We start from the raw sequence: 13,043 nt of genomic DNA, 5'->3' as shown, positions 1-13,043 counted from the left end.
CTAATTATCGTTATGTTAGAAGAGGAATTAATAAAACTAAATACTATGGTTGAATATGAATTTTTTTAAATAAGTGAATCAATTTATTCATATTTAGAATATTAAGGTTGTATTTGACTAAATAAAAATTATAAAAATATGTAAATTAATAAAAATAAGCTGACGAAACAAAACTTGAGGTTTTGTTCTAAAAATACTTACAGATACTTTTAATCAATTAAGTTAAATTATTTTGTTTTAATTTTTAAAGGTATTTTGTTTTTTTAAAACACGAGAAGAATTATAAATATAAATAAATTCAAAAATTTAGAGTAACCCAATTTCCACTAATAAATTGAGGAAATAGGAGTTGTAAATAAACTAAATCAAACATGCCTAAATATTTATACTTTATATATTTTCTTTTACCGTTTTTTCTCTCAATTTATCACTGAATAATTCATTAATAAATTTAAATCAAATAAACGGCTAATAACTCAGTAAATATATGTAGTTGACAAAATATTTTAAATAAATTTCATTATTATTAAATAGTAAGATCCAACCTACAATTTAATTTGATAAAAACAAAAAAAAAATTATATACATGTTTGATTTTATAATTTTTCACAATTTGACAATCTGTCATTTTTAATTACCATAATCTTATACCAACAATTTATTAATCCAAACTTTAAATAAACAACAAAATTGCCATGTAAAGTACAAATAAAATATAATTTAATTTAATTAATGAAATAATCAATAATAGTAATTAACAAACCTTTGTATTAGAAGAAGGAAACATATCACAAACACACTACACTACCTTTATTCTTAAAACCCAAACTTCAATCCCCAAAACCTAATGAACCTGTTTGTTTCTTTAAAACAAACCCACTCCTTTATTTGTATTTTATAGTATCTTCTAAACCCTAAACCAAACACACCCACCATTTTCTTTTCTTCATCTTCTTCCTCCTCTATTGATTGTATCATCCCTTCTACTGTATGCCCTAATCTTGGAATCGCCATTAACAAACAAACAAACAAACAAACAAACCAATACCTTTATCCAATCAACAAATACTTCTTTCTATACCTATAATCAATCAACCCTTCTTCTTCTTCTTCAGTAGGTCCATTCTTGAGGAAGCTGGATTTCATGGTGGCTACTTCTTGCAGCAGCAGAAGCCTGATGTGGGTTTTTCAGACCTAAATCATTCATCATCATAACAAGCATTTTAACAAACACCCTATATGCAAACAAACTGAAACAGGGATAGAATCATCAGATTCCTTGTTCTTACTGTAATCATTAGCTGGGCGAGACGGAAACTGGGATTGAACATTGATATTCTCATACACATTCAGGTTCAGAGCTTTAAAGACTTGATCCGGAAGCAAAACTGTATACACCACAATTTGAATTTCAAAATTAGATCTGAATTCTGAATCACATGAGAAGAAGAGATCTCGAGACTTACTGCTACTTGGTTTCCTTCGGATTTCAGCTGGGGTTGAAACCTGCCGGGGAAGAAACACACCAGTTCCGGCACGTTCACGTTTAACGCCATTGTTTCCGACGAAAATTGCTCTCATAACAGAACTCGGCGGCGGCTGTTGTTGCGATTGTTGAAGAGTCGGCCAAGCGGATGGAGGTAATCCGAGAAGACGGTTGTTATTATTCATCACTTTGTCACTTTGATGGTACCTATTGGTTAAGGCTTGTTGATTCAACATCTGCTGCTGCTGTTGCTGATGATGATGATTCAGTTGTTGAAACTGCAACGAAAAGACGAAGAATCAGTATAGATGATGTTAACATTTTACATGAACTAGAGCTAGAACAGAATGGAGAAGAAATCATAATATACCTGAGCGACCTGGATTTGATTATAAGAAAGAGATTCATTAGGATAAAATCCAGTACAAGATGGAGCAACGTTCTGATAATATCCATTCATATCTTCAAACGTCCTCAACCTAGCTACCTTACCAGCAGCAGAAGCAAGCAGATCCTGATCGCCGTCGCTTCGATTAGCCTTCGCCGCCGGCGGCGGCGAAGGCGACGAAACTCGCGAAGGACAGTTAGGACTCTTACAACCGCAACCGCCTAAGAACTTACATAGAGTAGATTGAGGCGAGCCAGCCATAGCTGAAACCTAAATCCAAACATTCATTATCAAACAAATTTCAAATCCAAACTCAAATCTGAACAATAAATGGAAACAATATCATCAAATCTCGTTCGCGCGCTCTCTCTACATACCTTATTCGTGTCCGACTTCCAAATCATGTCATTAAGCTTAATCTGAGCGGTTTTCCGAGTCCATCCAGCAAGATAATCCTCCTCATCACTCTCAACTTCAGGCGAAGTCAATCCAGAGCATGAAAAATCGAAAGGAATGTAACCTGCAGAGTCTGGAACCTTGTTTGTTGTGGTAGATTTATAGTCCATGAGTATATCGTCGTCGGTTAGGAACTCCGGCGGAAGCCAAAACTCTGCGTCGTTCAATTCCTTCGCCATTAGAGGATTTGATGAGTGGTTCAGTAAGGTATACTAATTACAGAGAAGAGAGAGAGAGTGGCGGGAGGAAGAAGATGGGGGTTTTATATAAGAAAAAGGAGGAGGGAACCCTAGAAAATGAAACGCGTGAGGATGGGAGAGTGTAAATGACGCGTTAATGGTGAGAAATGGGCAAAAGTTATAAGTACAGAGTTTTAGATGTGGTAGTATCCGTTGGATGATAATTCTATATTTTTTAGATTTAATCTAAGCCGTTCATAGTGGGTAGTGTAGGCCTCTTCTGACAATATCAGTTGGTTTTCCATGTGACTTTTTAGGGTTTGTTTGATTTAGTTTATAATTTTAAATAAGTTATCATTTTTTAAAATAAATTTATATATATAATGATACTTAATTTGTAAAGTGACCGGATTGTCGGGTCGAGAGTTGTGGTTAATTTAGATATATATGTAATAGTAAATGGATATTTGAGTCGAAACGTGGGTTGAACCGCCCATAAATTTAAAACGGTTAAAAATAAAATTAAAAATGATATAAATATGGTTCGAACTTACAACCTAACAAAAACAAGTGCAACCATTTAACCAACTAGGCTAATAACATTTATATTTTAAATTCAATACAAAATTTGATGAACGCGAGACATTTTAACAATATATATTCAACTTTTTAACTAACTAATCTATATATAATTATGTTTAATTTTTAAAGTGTCCGGATTGCCGGGTTGAGAGTTGTGGTTAATTTGGATATATATGTGAGAGTAAATGGATACTTGGGTCGGATTGTGGGTTGACCCGCCCATAAACTTTAAACGGTTAAAAATAAAATTAAAAATGCTATAAGTATGATTTGATATTGCAACCTAACAAAAACAAGTCAATCATTTAACCAACTAGGCTAATAACATTTTATATTTTAAATTTAACATCAAATTTTATGAACGCAGTTGTTCATCAATAGATTTTAATCGTTCATAATTCTCTTTTGACTCCGCGCTATAGATTTCACTATTATTAATGATCAATAATGGAAGAATTTCATCATATTTATAGAGATATTAGACATAATTCATATATCCTATGGATATAGTAAGTCTCGTCTAGGTTACTTTAATGGTAGTCTTTTCATTTTTTCTTTCACTTGTAATATGGGGAAGAAGTGGACTCTAGAGGTCAAACTAAATGAGTTAAGGAATCAAACTGTATCAATTGTTTAGAGATTGTTCTGCAATGTGAGAGTAAATAGATATACTTAAGTCGGATTGTGAGTTAACCCGCCCATAAACATAAAATGGTTAAAAATAAAATTAAAAATGCTATCACATTTTTACCGTAATATTTTTTTCACACCCGTGCAAATGCACGAGATACATGCTAGTTCAATTAAAAATGGGGCGGATCGGGATGGATACCTTCTCCGTCCCGTTTTACTTCGAGAATTTGTTTTTACTATCATCCCCGTCTCATTCAGATTTAGAATCAACGCGAAACACCGTTTATAACATATTCTCTAAAAAAAAATATTTTTTATATAATAAAATTATATATAGTTTTTTAATATAACATATATTTTAATATATTAAAAATCTATATTATTATAAAATATAAACTTAAATTTTATTTATTATAAAATATAATATATATATATATATATATATAAAATTGTGATAGAGTTCAGGGTGAAATCGGAGCAGGTGACAAATATTTTTCCGGTCAAATAAAAAGAAACTGCCCCAAACAGAGTAATTGATTTTGGTTACTGTGGGACGATTTCAAATTGACACACACTCACAACTATGACCTCCATTTAAAACGTTTTCATTTAGAATTAAACCTTTGACATTTTAATCTCTCAAAATATATAAACTATATTATCTGAAATAAATAATAAATGATAATTTATAACAATTAAATGTAATGAAACAAATACAAATAACATTAAGAATTGGAATAAGTTTAAAGCTATTAAACATATCTAAACCTTTTAGAGAATAAAATGAATCACACGAGTCAATAAATAAAACAAATAGTGGCCTTTGAATTTTTTTTTTAAATTTATATAAGTAATTAATTTATAATCAAATATTTTTTTTATTAATTATATTATTTAATTTTTTATTTAAAATAATATTTATTTAGAAAATATATTATTATATATGAATATTTCTAAAGTTATCAACATTTTTTAAATAATTCGAACAAGACCTTAAGTTTTTCGGTTTTGATTATTTTAATAACCCGAACACATCAAACATCATTTTACTTTTTATTTTTTTTATTTTTTTATATTACTTAAATTATTAATCAAAATTTTAAAATAAATTTTATTTTAAATTATTATTTTTTATCTTATTTATATATATCAATATTTTTAATTTTTTTATCAAAAAAAAATATTATTATCTCTCAAAATCATTGTTTAATCAGCTAGGAAATATATATTGTACTCCCTTTTTTCATTTTTTTTTCTTTCATAGGTTTTTAAATAACCATCGTACAGAAAAAGGCCCAATGTTGATGTTTATAAGAATATTTCTTTTTTACTTTTTACCTTTTTCCTTTGTTTATTTATACAAATAGTGAGAAGGCAAGTGTTTTTTTTTATGAGTTTGTTTGATCTTTTGGCTTTTCTTTGTTTTTCTATACGAGTTTTATTTAAAATTTAATTATAACTTCATTTATTTAATTAACTTTTATCTATTAAAATATTAAAATATTATTTATTTAATTAATTAAAATATATTTTATGAGGGAAAAAATACATTATATTTTAGCCTTTAATCAGCAAAATTTATTAATTTAAAAAAAATATGTATCAACCAGATTTTATAGAAAAAAAATAAGAAAAAAAAAATCAAAAAAAAAATTAAACTAGTTCCATGTGGTTTTTTTTTATTTATCAATTTAATATTAAAATAACTTTTAATATTATTGTAAAATTGAAATACTAAAATTAATTTAATAAAAATATATAAATAAATTATTTTCAAAAACTTACATCAAACCAGACATTTTTACCCAAACTATTTTTTGTATTAATAATTTTTTTTTAGAAGTTAGTCTATTATATTAAAACTATAATTCTTATTAAAACACTTAAAATTAAAGTTTTGAACACTTTTTTTTAATTCAATTAAAGTTGGATTATTTTGAATTATTTTAAATATTTTTATTTGATATATGGGTATATTTAATTTTTTTTATTATTGTTACATTACTCAATCAAACTCTTTAGGTTTGAAAAATATTTTTGAAGTGAAAGGTGCTTATTTTGGAAATCTTAATGTATATTGAAACTTGACTGATTTTACATTATTTGTAGGTATTATCAAATAATTTTGTTTCATATGTTAATTTCATTTTTCAGTATTTTAATTGTACTTTTAATTAAACCTAAATTTTGATAATCTCATCTTTTATATTTTTTCTTGTATTTTTCTTTTTCTTTGTTGCTCTTTTAGTGAAATATTGTAAATTGTTTTATAAATTTGTTTGAATTTAAGAAATTGCAACTATTTTAAGAATAACTGGATTGATTTTAGGTTATTTATAGATATTTTCACACAATCATATTTCATGTATGTTATATCTCATTTTTATATTTTGTTGCATTCCTTAAATTCTTTAATTTAAAAAATTTGGAATTTCCTTTTTCTATTCAGCTCTTCAAAATTTATAAATTTTATTTTATTTTTCTTTATTATTCTTTTAGTAAAACGCTATATATTTTATAAATCTTAGATAACCTTTTTATTTTAATTTTTTTTGCTAACTTTATTTTATTGAACTATTGGATTTTGAAAATCTTGTTTTACATTTTCTTTCTCACATTACTTGAACAATTATTATTTTTAAATCTTCTCAAAATTATTTAAGAAACTTAAAATTCCCACAGATAAAAGAGAAAACTCAAACCTTCAACAAAAAAAATAATAATAATGAAGGCTAGCTTATAAACTATACCAAATTAAAGAACAAGACTATACTATATTAAAATCCAATTAGAGATTTTGAAAGATAAACAAAAAGTTCTAACCAACTAGATAGTATAATTCAACCGTAAACATAAAAGATCCGACTTCACATTCCTAAAAGGATATATATTGTGGTAACGCAATTTTCCGTGAATTTTAAAAGTATTGTTTCAACATATTTTGTTGCATTCCTTAATCAAACTTCTACTAATTAGGAAATGTTCGTTTTCTCTCTAAAAAATAATGTTTGTTGATTTGTTGACTCGGCTAACTCAACGAAATTAAAAAAAATATATATATTATTTTTACATAAATTATTAATTATATGAATAAAGTATTAGTTACTATAAATCTAGATTTCTAGGTTTCCTTGTTGAATCTCTATATTATAAATCATAATTTTAAATCAAAGTTGTTTAACATATATATTTGTACCAACGATAATTCTAATTAATTTCTCAACTTATATCATCATCTTCGTCACATCTAAATTTTTATAATTCTTCCAAATTTATACCAACTAAGATTCAAATGAAACACGTTATTTATTATAAATTTTTTATTTTATCAATTTTGATCTTAAGCTTTTAGTTCAGCCAAATTCTATCCCTACACTTTTATTTAATTAATTTCCATCCTCAACTAACAAAGAAACACCAAAAAAAAATTATAGTATGATACTGAAATTCCGATTATCTTGATATTTATTCAATTTGTAGCGGTCCTTTATGCCACAAACATCAAAAGTATAATAGTTTATGTTCGAATTTATTTAATTATTTATTATTTCTTTAACCTAGCTAACTTAAATATTAATATTGGTTCGAAATCAAATATCTCAACTTGATACTCAAATAAAACATTATAAATTAAAGTGTAAATCATTGTTGTGGGTCATAGTTTCTTATCTTAAGAAAAATGTTTAATTCTTTTTTTTTTTTATGTTTATATTGTTTTTTTTTTTTATGTATATACATCATTAATATTCATTATTATATTTTGTAGTTTAATAGTTATATTTTATGTTTTATTAAATAAATATAATAAATTCATATTAACTTTAAAAAATAACATATATTTAGTTTGTTAAAGGATAGGTTAACAAATATTTTAACTCGTAATCAAATTTTGTTGGTGCTATTTTTTATTTTTATTTTAAGTGTACTTTTTCAATTCCTCGCACAGCCTTTTCTAACTTAATCAAACTCTTTTCCAATATTTAAATATTTTCTTAGCTGTGAATGGCCTATTTGATTTCTCTACAATAAGGGAATGGATAATTGTGATACTACACAAGCAATTTATCACTTCAAATTAATAATGTCTGGAGAAATTTATTAATTTATAGAGTTATAATTTATCGATTAGTTAAAAAAATTTAATTTATCAATTAATTAATATGTATTAATTTAAAATATAATTCATATATCTGTATAAAATTAATAATTTTACATACCAAACAAAAATGCAAATTAGTCTATGCCTCTAAAAATTATGTTGCAGCGAATATTGAGACTCTAAACTTAGCACTATTAATAACTTTTGAAGTACTATTATAAATACAAACAAGAGGACCAATTGTGAATGTATTATTAAACAAGTTGGACATACAATATATAAATTAAATTAATGTATTAGAGTATTCAAGCCATATCTCACGAGATGAGTTCTAATATAAAAGATGAGTTCTAATATAAAAGTTGGTGGTGCAAAATCAACTATGACAATTGTGTGAGTACAATAGAGATAATCTTGTATAGAATTGAACTTTAAAGAAATTTAGACAACTATTGAATTATATTTAAATAGAGTGTACATAATATATATTGGATATGTTTTCAATTTCTATGAATTATTAATTTATGAATTTTTTGGGACTGAAAATTATAAAGAGATTTATCGAATATTAATTTATAAAGTTTCTAATATATATATATATATTTGCTACGACTTTTCAAATTTCACATAATAAAATTATACAAATTTACAATAAATATATCAAGGAGATTCTTATTTTAGATCTAATTGTTATTTTTTCATGTTACGACTAAATTAAGTTTGTACATATATTACTATAATTTATTGAAGAGTAGAGCATGAATATCTATTTAAATTAAAATATTTTTAATAAAAATTGAATATTCATACATTTAATCTCTTAAGTAAATTTATCCATAAGTTTCAATGTTCAAATTTATAAATAATTAAAAAAATATTGTCTCTATCTATCGTAAACTTGTAAATTTATGATATATATATATATATATATATTATTTTAAATATTTTATATTTTAAATTCCATTAATATTTTTATTATTGTTATATAGATGTAATTTTATAATTATAGTTTTATATTTAATATTTTTGCAACTTACATTATTTCTAATATCATGTAGATTCTCTAAAATTTGCATATTAATTATCAAATATTTCAAATTTTTAAAATGTTGTCTTGACTAAAGTATAGTATCTATTCAGTTTTTGTTTATTTAATATTTTTGCAACTTACATTATTTCTAATATCACTGGAGATTCTCTAAATTTCATATTAATTATAAAACATTTCAAATTTTCAAGATGTTATTGACTTTCAAATAAGTCTGGAATTTGAATTATTTTTATAAAATGGGACTCAAACTTTGAAGAATAGTGTTAGATGGAGTTTAAATGGACAAAACTTGTTATGTTATTTTAATATATCATTTTCGTTTTTTAATTAATTTATCACGTTATTTAATGAAATGTTATTTAGAAACATTTTGAACATGTTTTTTAAAATTGAGTATTATTTTCGAGATATACGCATTCTAATTTATTAAAATTGGTTTGAGTGGCTACAAAAATGTGTAATTTATGTAAAGATTTTTTTTTTTTTTAATAGAGATAAATTTTGTATTTATTTTTCAAATAACTTCTTAACGACATAACATTGTGTACAGTCTAGCAATTTGGACGTATTTGTTTTTTAAATTGAGTATTTTTTTTCGAGATATACGTGTTTAAAATTATCGAATACAATTTGAATGTCTTAAGAAAATGTGTAATATGCGAAAATATATTGAAAAAAATAATTGCTTTTTTGTTCGTACAAATTTGATAAATTAGTTAAAAAAAATGAAACTAATGTGTTGTTGAAGTAAGAAGATTAACATTTATTTGTTTGTGAAAAACCTTAAATTGCTAGAATTATGAAAGTTGAAGCCCATATCTAGGGATGACAATGGGTACCCTACCCGTCAGGAAGTGAAGCAGGGTCGTCTCGTTCATTTTTGGGGCCCTGGACGATCTAAGATTTGAGTCCTAAATTTTAGAGAGAGAGAGAGCCGAGTAGAAAGAAACATAAAACCTAATTTTTTTATAGTACTGCATAAAAAAATTTTTTAGAGAGAGACGAGTAAAAAGAAACATAATACATAATTTTTTTTATAGTACTACATAATTTTTTTTGGGGCCTTCTTAATTTCGGGGACCTGGGCGGTGGCCCAATTTGCCCACCCTAATAGCCGACCCTGTAGTGAAGTACCCATCCCTGAACCTGATTTTTATTTTATTACCCGTTCCCGACCCCAAACTCGACGGATATATCTATTTGTATCCTCATCTATCGGGTGCTCGATTAAAATATGAATTTTTATTTATTATTTTCTAAATATACTAAATATTAAAACACAAATTAAAATATTACTTACATAGTTACGTTGTAGAAGTTGAAAAATATAACAATTTGTTGTTATTATATACATAAAATTCAACAAAAACTAAAAAAAAGTTCAACCAAACTAGAGAAGATTGAAAAAAGATAAAAACATATTTATCTTGAAAATAAAAAGTGAATAGAGAGAAAAAAACATCTTTTTATTAAAGAAATTAAAGATTAAGAGTAATGGAGAATATAAATTAAAAATGTTGATGATGTGGAATGGAGTGTTGATATATGTAATTAAATAATATATTTATTGTAAACTAGGAAGATCCCCTGCGATGTAGACGGATAAAAATATATTGTTACAACGTCTCGCGTTCATCAAATTTGATGTTGAATTAAAAACAAAAAGTGTTATTAGCCTAGTTGGTTGAAGAGTTGTACTTGTTTGGTTAGGTTGCGAGTTCAAAATATATTTTTAATATTTTTAATTTTATTTTTAAACGTTTTAAGTTTATGGGCGGGTCAACCCAAAATTCGACCCAAGTATCCATTTACTCTCATATATATCCAAATTAACCACAATCCAGACATTTTCAAAATTAAACATAATTATATATATATATATTATATAGTTAAAAAATTAAACTTATAATATTACAATGTCCCGCGTTCATCAAATTTGGTGTTGTATTAAAAATATAAAGTGTTATTAGCCTAGTTGGTTAAAGAGTTGTACTTGTTTTGTTAGGTTGCGAGTTTGAAACATACCTATAACATTTTTAATTTTATTTTTAAACGTTTTAAGTTTATGGGCGGGTCAACCCATAATCCGATCCAAGTATCTATTTACTCTCACATATATATTCAAATTAACCAAACTCTCGACCCGGCAATTCAGACACTTTCAAAATTAAGCATCATTATATATATATATAGATTTGTAATGATTATATTTGTGAAATTTGAAAAATCATAACAAATATATATATATGAAAAACTCTAGAAATTAATATTCGTTAAATTAATAAACTCTTTAAAACAATAAATTTGTTCGGTCTCAACTTAGGCCAATATAAAAAATTGAAAAACTCGATAAAATAATAAGATCATAGTTTTTTGGGAGATCCCTTTATAATTTTCTATCTTAAGAAAATCATAAATTAATAATTCATAGAAACTAAAAACATATACGGTGTATTACACTCTATTGAGATATGAATAGTTGTTTGGTTTTCTTGAAAGTTCAAGTTTATATAGGATTATCTCTCTTGTACTCACACAACTCCTTACATATTTGATTTGATATAGTTGATTTTGCAACACCTTTTGGATGAAAAGTTATCTTGTGAGATATGGTTTGAATACTCTAATACAATTATGTAATTTATGTACTGTTATGTCAAACTTGCTTAATAATACATTCACATTTGTTCCTCTTGTTTACATTTAAAGTAGTACTTCAAAAGTCATTAATATTGTTAAGAGTCTCAATATTCGTCGATGTTCGCTGCAACGTAATTCTAAAAGTCGTAGACTAATTTGCCTTTTTGTTTGGTATGTAAAATTACTTATTTTATACGAATATATGAATTATACGTTGAATCGGTTAAAAACTCTTTAAATTATTAATTTATCGATAAATTAATAATTATTAATTAATCGATAAATTAATAACTCTCCAAATTAATAAATTTCTCCGATCCCGACATTATTAATTTAAAGAGTTTCTACGGTATATATAATATTAATATTTCGGGTATCGGGTTTGGGCTTTTCACACTCCTTTCTTCGACTTTGAACCCAATCGGTTAATCATTTTCACTCCTAATTCCCGACTCGAACCCGATTAAAAATATCCGAACCCAACCATCGGGTATCCACACGTATCGATCGAGTATACGTGTATCCATTATCATCCCTATCCTTGTCTATATCGTACTGTTCAAAGTTAGAGTTCTGACCCAATTGATATAAACGAACAAGTTTGAGTCTACACTAACAATTGAACCTATATAAAATAAAATGAGAAAACATTAAAATTAAAACAAGAAAAAGATACATTACTCTCCTTAGATTTTTTAGATCATACAAAAAAAAAAAATTGATTTATTGGTTTTTCAAACAACGATCAAATTTAAGAAAATTTATATTTATTAAAAATTTAAAATCATGTATATAAATTGATTAAAAAAATTGAAAATAACATATTACAAATATTTTATTCAAATAAATTAGTAAAAACTATTTGATGATAACAAATTGTATTATAAATAAAATATTAATTTGTATTCGGTTGTTTGAAAAATTATATTTTATATAATTATTATTTTTACAACAATCCTTTTTATTTTTATTTTTATTTTTATTTTTATTTTGTTGCTAGGCAGTTTAAGAACTTTCTTCCTCATAAATCAATAGTTAAAATTTGGAGCCTTTTATTAAAATAGTTAATTTTTTAGTCAAAAATTTAAGGCAACATTATTTTTTTAGTTTATTAAATTAATAGTTAAAATTTGGAGCCTTTTATTAAAATAGCTAAATTTTTAGTCAATAATTTAAGGTAACATTTTTTTAGTTTATGAATAAATTTGAAACTTCGCTCAAACTTAAATATAAATACTTTATTTAACGATAACTTTTGTCACGAATTTTTTTAACAATTCAATTTCATGATTATTATACTCAAAATTACATAAGACAATTGAAAGTGACGCATTGCCACGGACGTCTAATTTAGAAATTTAAAAATGTATTTGTAATTTTGTATTTATAAATTTATTAATAAATTATTTCCAGATAAGCCTATTAAATAAGTCCATCCACATTGTCTTATTAATATATTACTGCAAAGGAAATAATAGAACATATATTTGAGAAAATAACAACAAATAGAAGAATTTATGAAATTCCAA

The 13,043-nt window shown here is 25.2% G+C and overlaps 1 protein-coding gene across 1 annotated transcript; it reads right to left on the bottom strand.

Moving 5' to 3' along the window:
- Positions 1 to 690: 690 nt before the first annotated feature.
- LOC124936205 lies at positions 691 to 2,577 on the bottom strand. Its single transcript, XM_047476685.1, has 5 exons — positions 2,252 to 2,577; positions 1,857 to 2,144; positions 1,467 to 1,764; positions 1,290 to 1,388; positions 691 to 1,194 (listed from the first exon to the last, which is right to left on the bottom strand). The coding sequence occupies exons 1-5, from the start codon at positions 2,507 to 2,509 to the stop codon at positions 1,112 to 1,114; spliced, it is 1,026 nt and encodes a 341-aa protein (XP_047332641.1). The 5' UTR covers positions 2,510 to 2,577; the 3' UTR covers positions 691 to 1,111.
- Between the last annotated feature and the right edge of the window lie 10,466 nt (positions 2,578 to 13,043).

The sequence above is a fragment of the Impatiens glandulifera genome, chromosome 4, assembly GCF_907164915.1.
Source record: "Impatiens glandulifera chromosome 4, dImpGla2.1, whole genome shotgun sequence".
Lineage (NCBI taxonomy): Eukaryota > Viridiplantae > Streptophyta > Magnoliopsida > Ericales > Balsaminaceae > Impatiens > Impatiens glandulifera.
The sequence above is the reverse complement of the archived record's forward strand: the minus strand, read 5'-3'. Positions and strand labels throughout refer to the sequence as shown.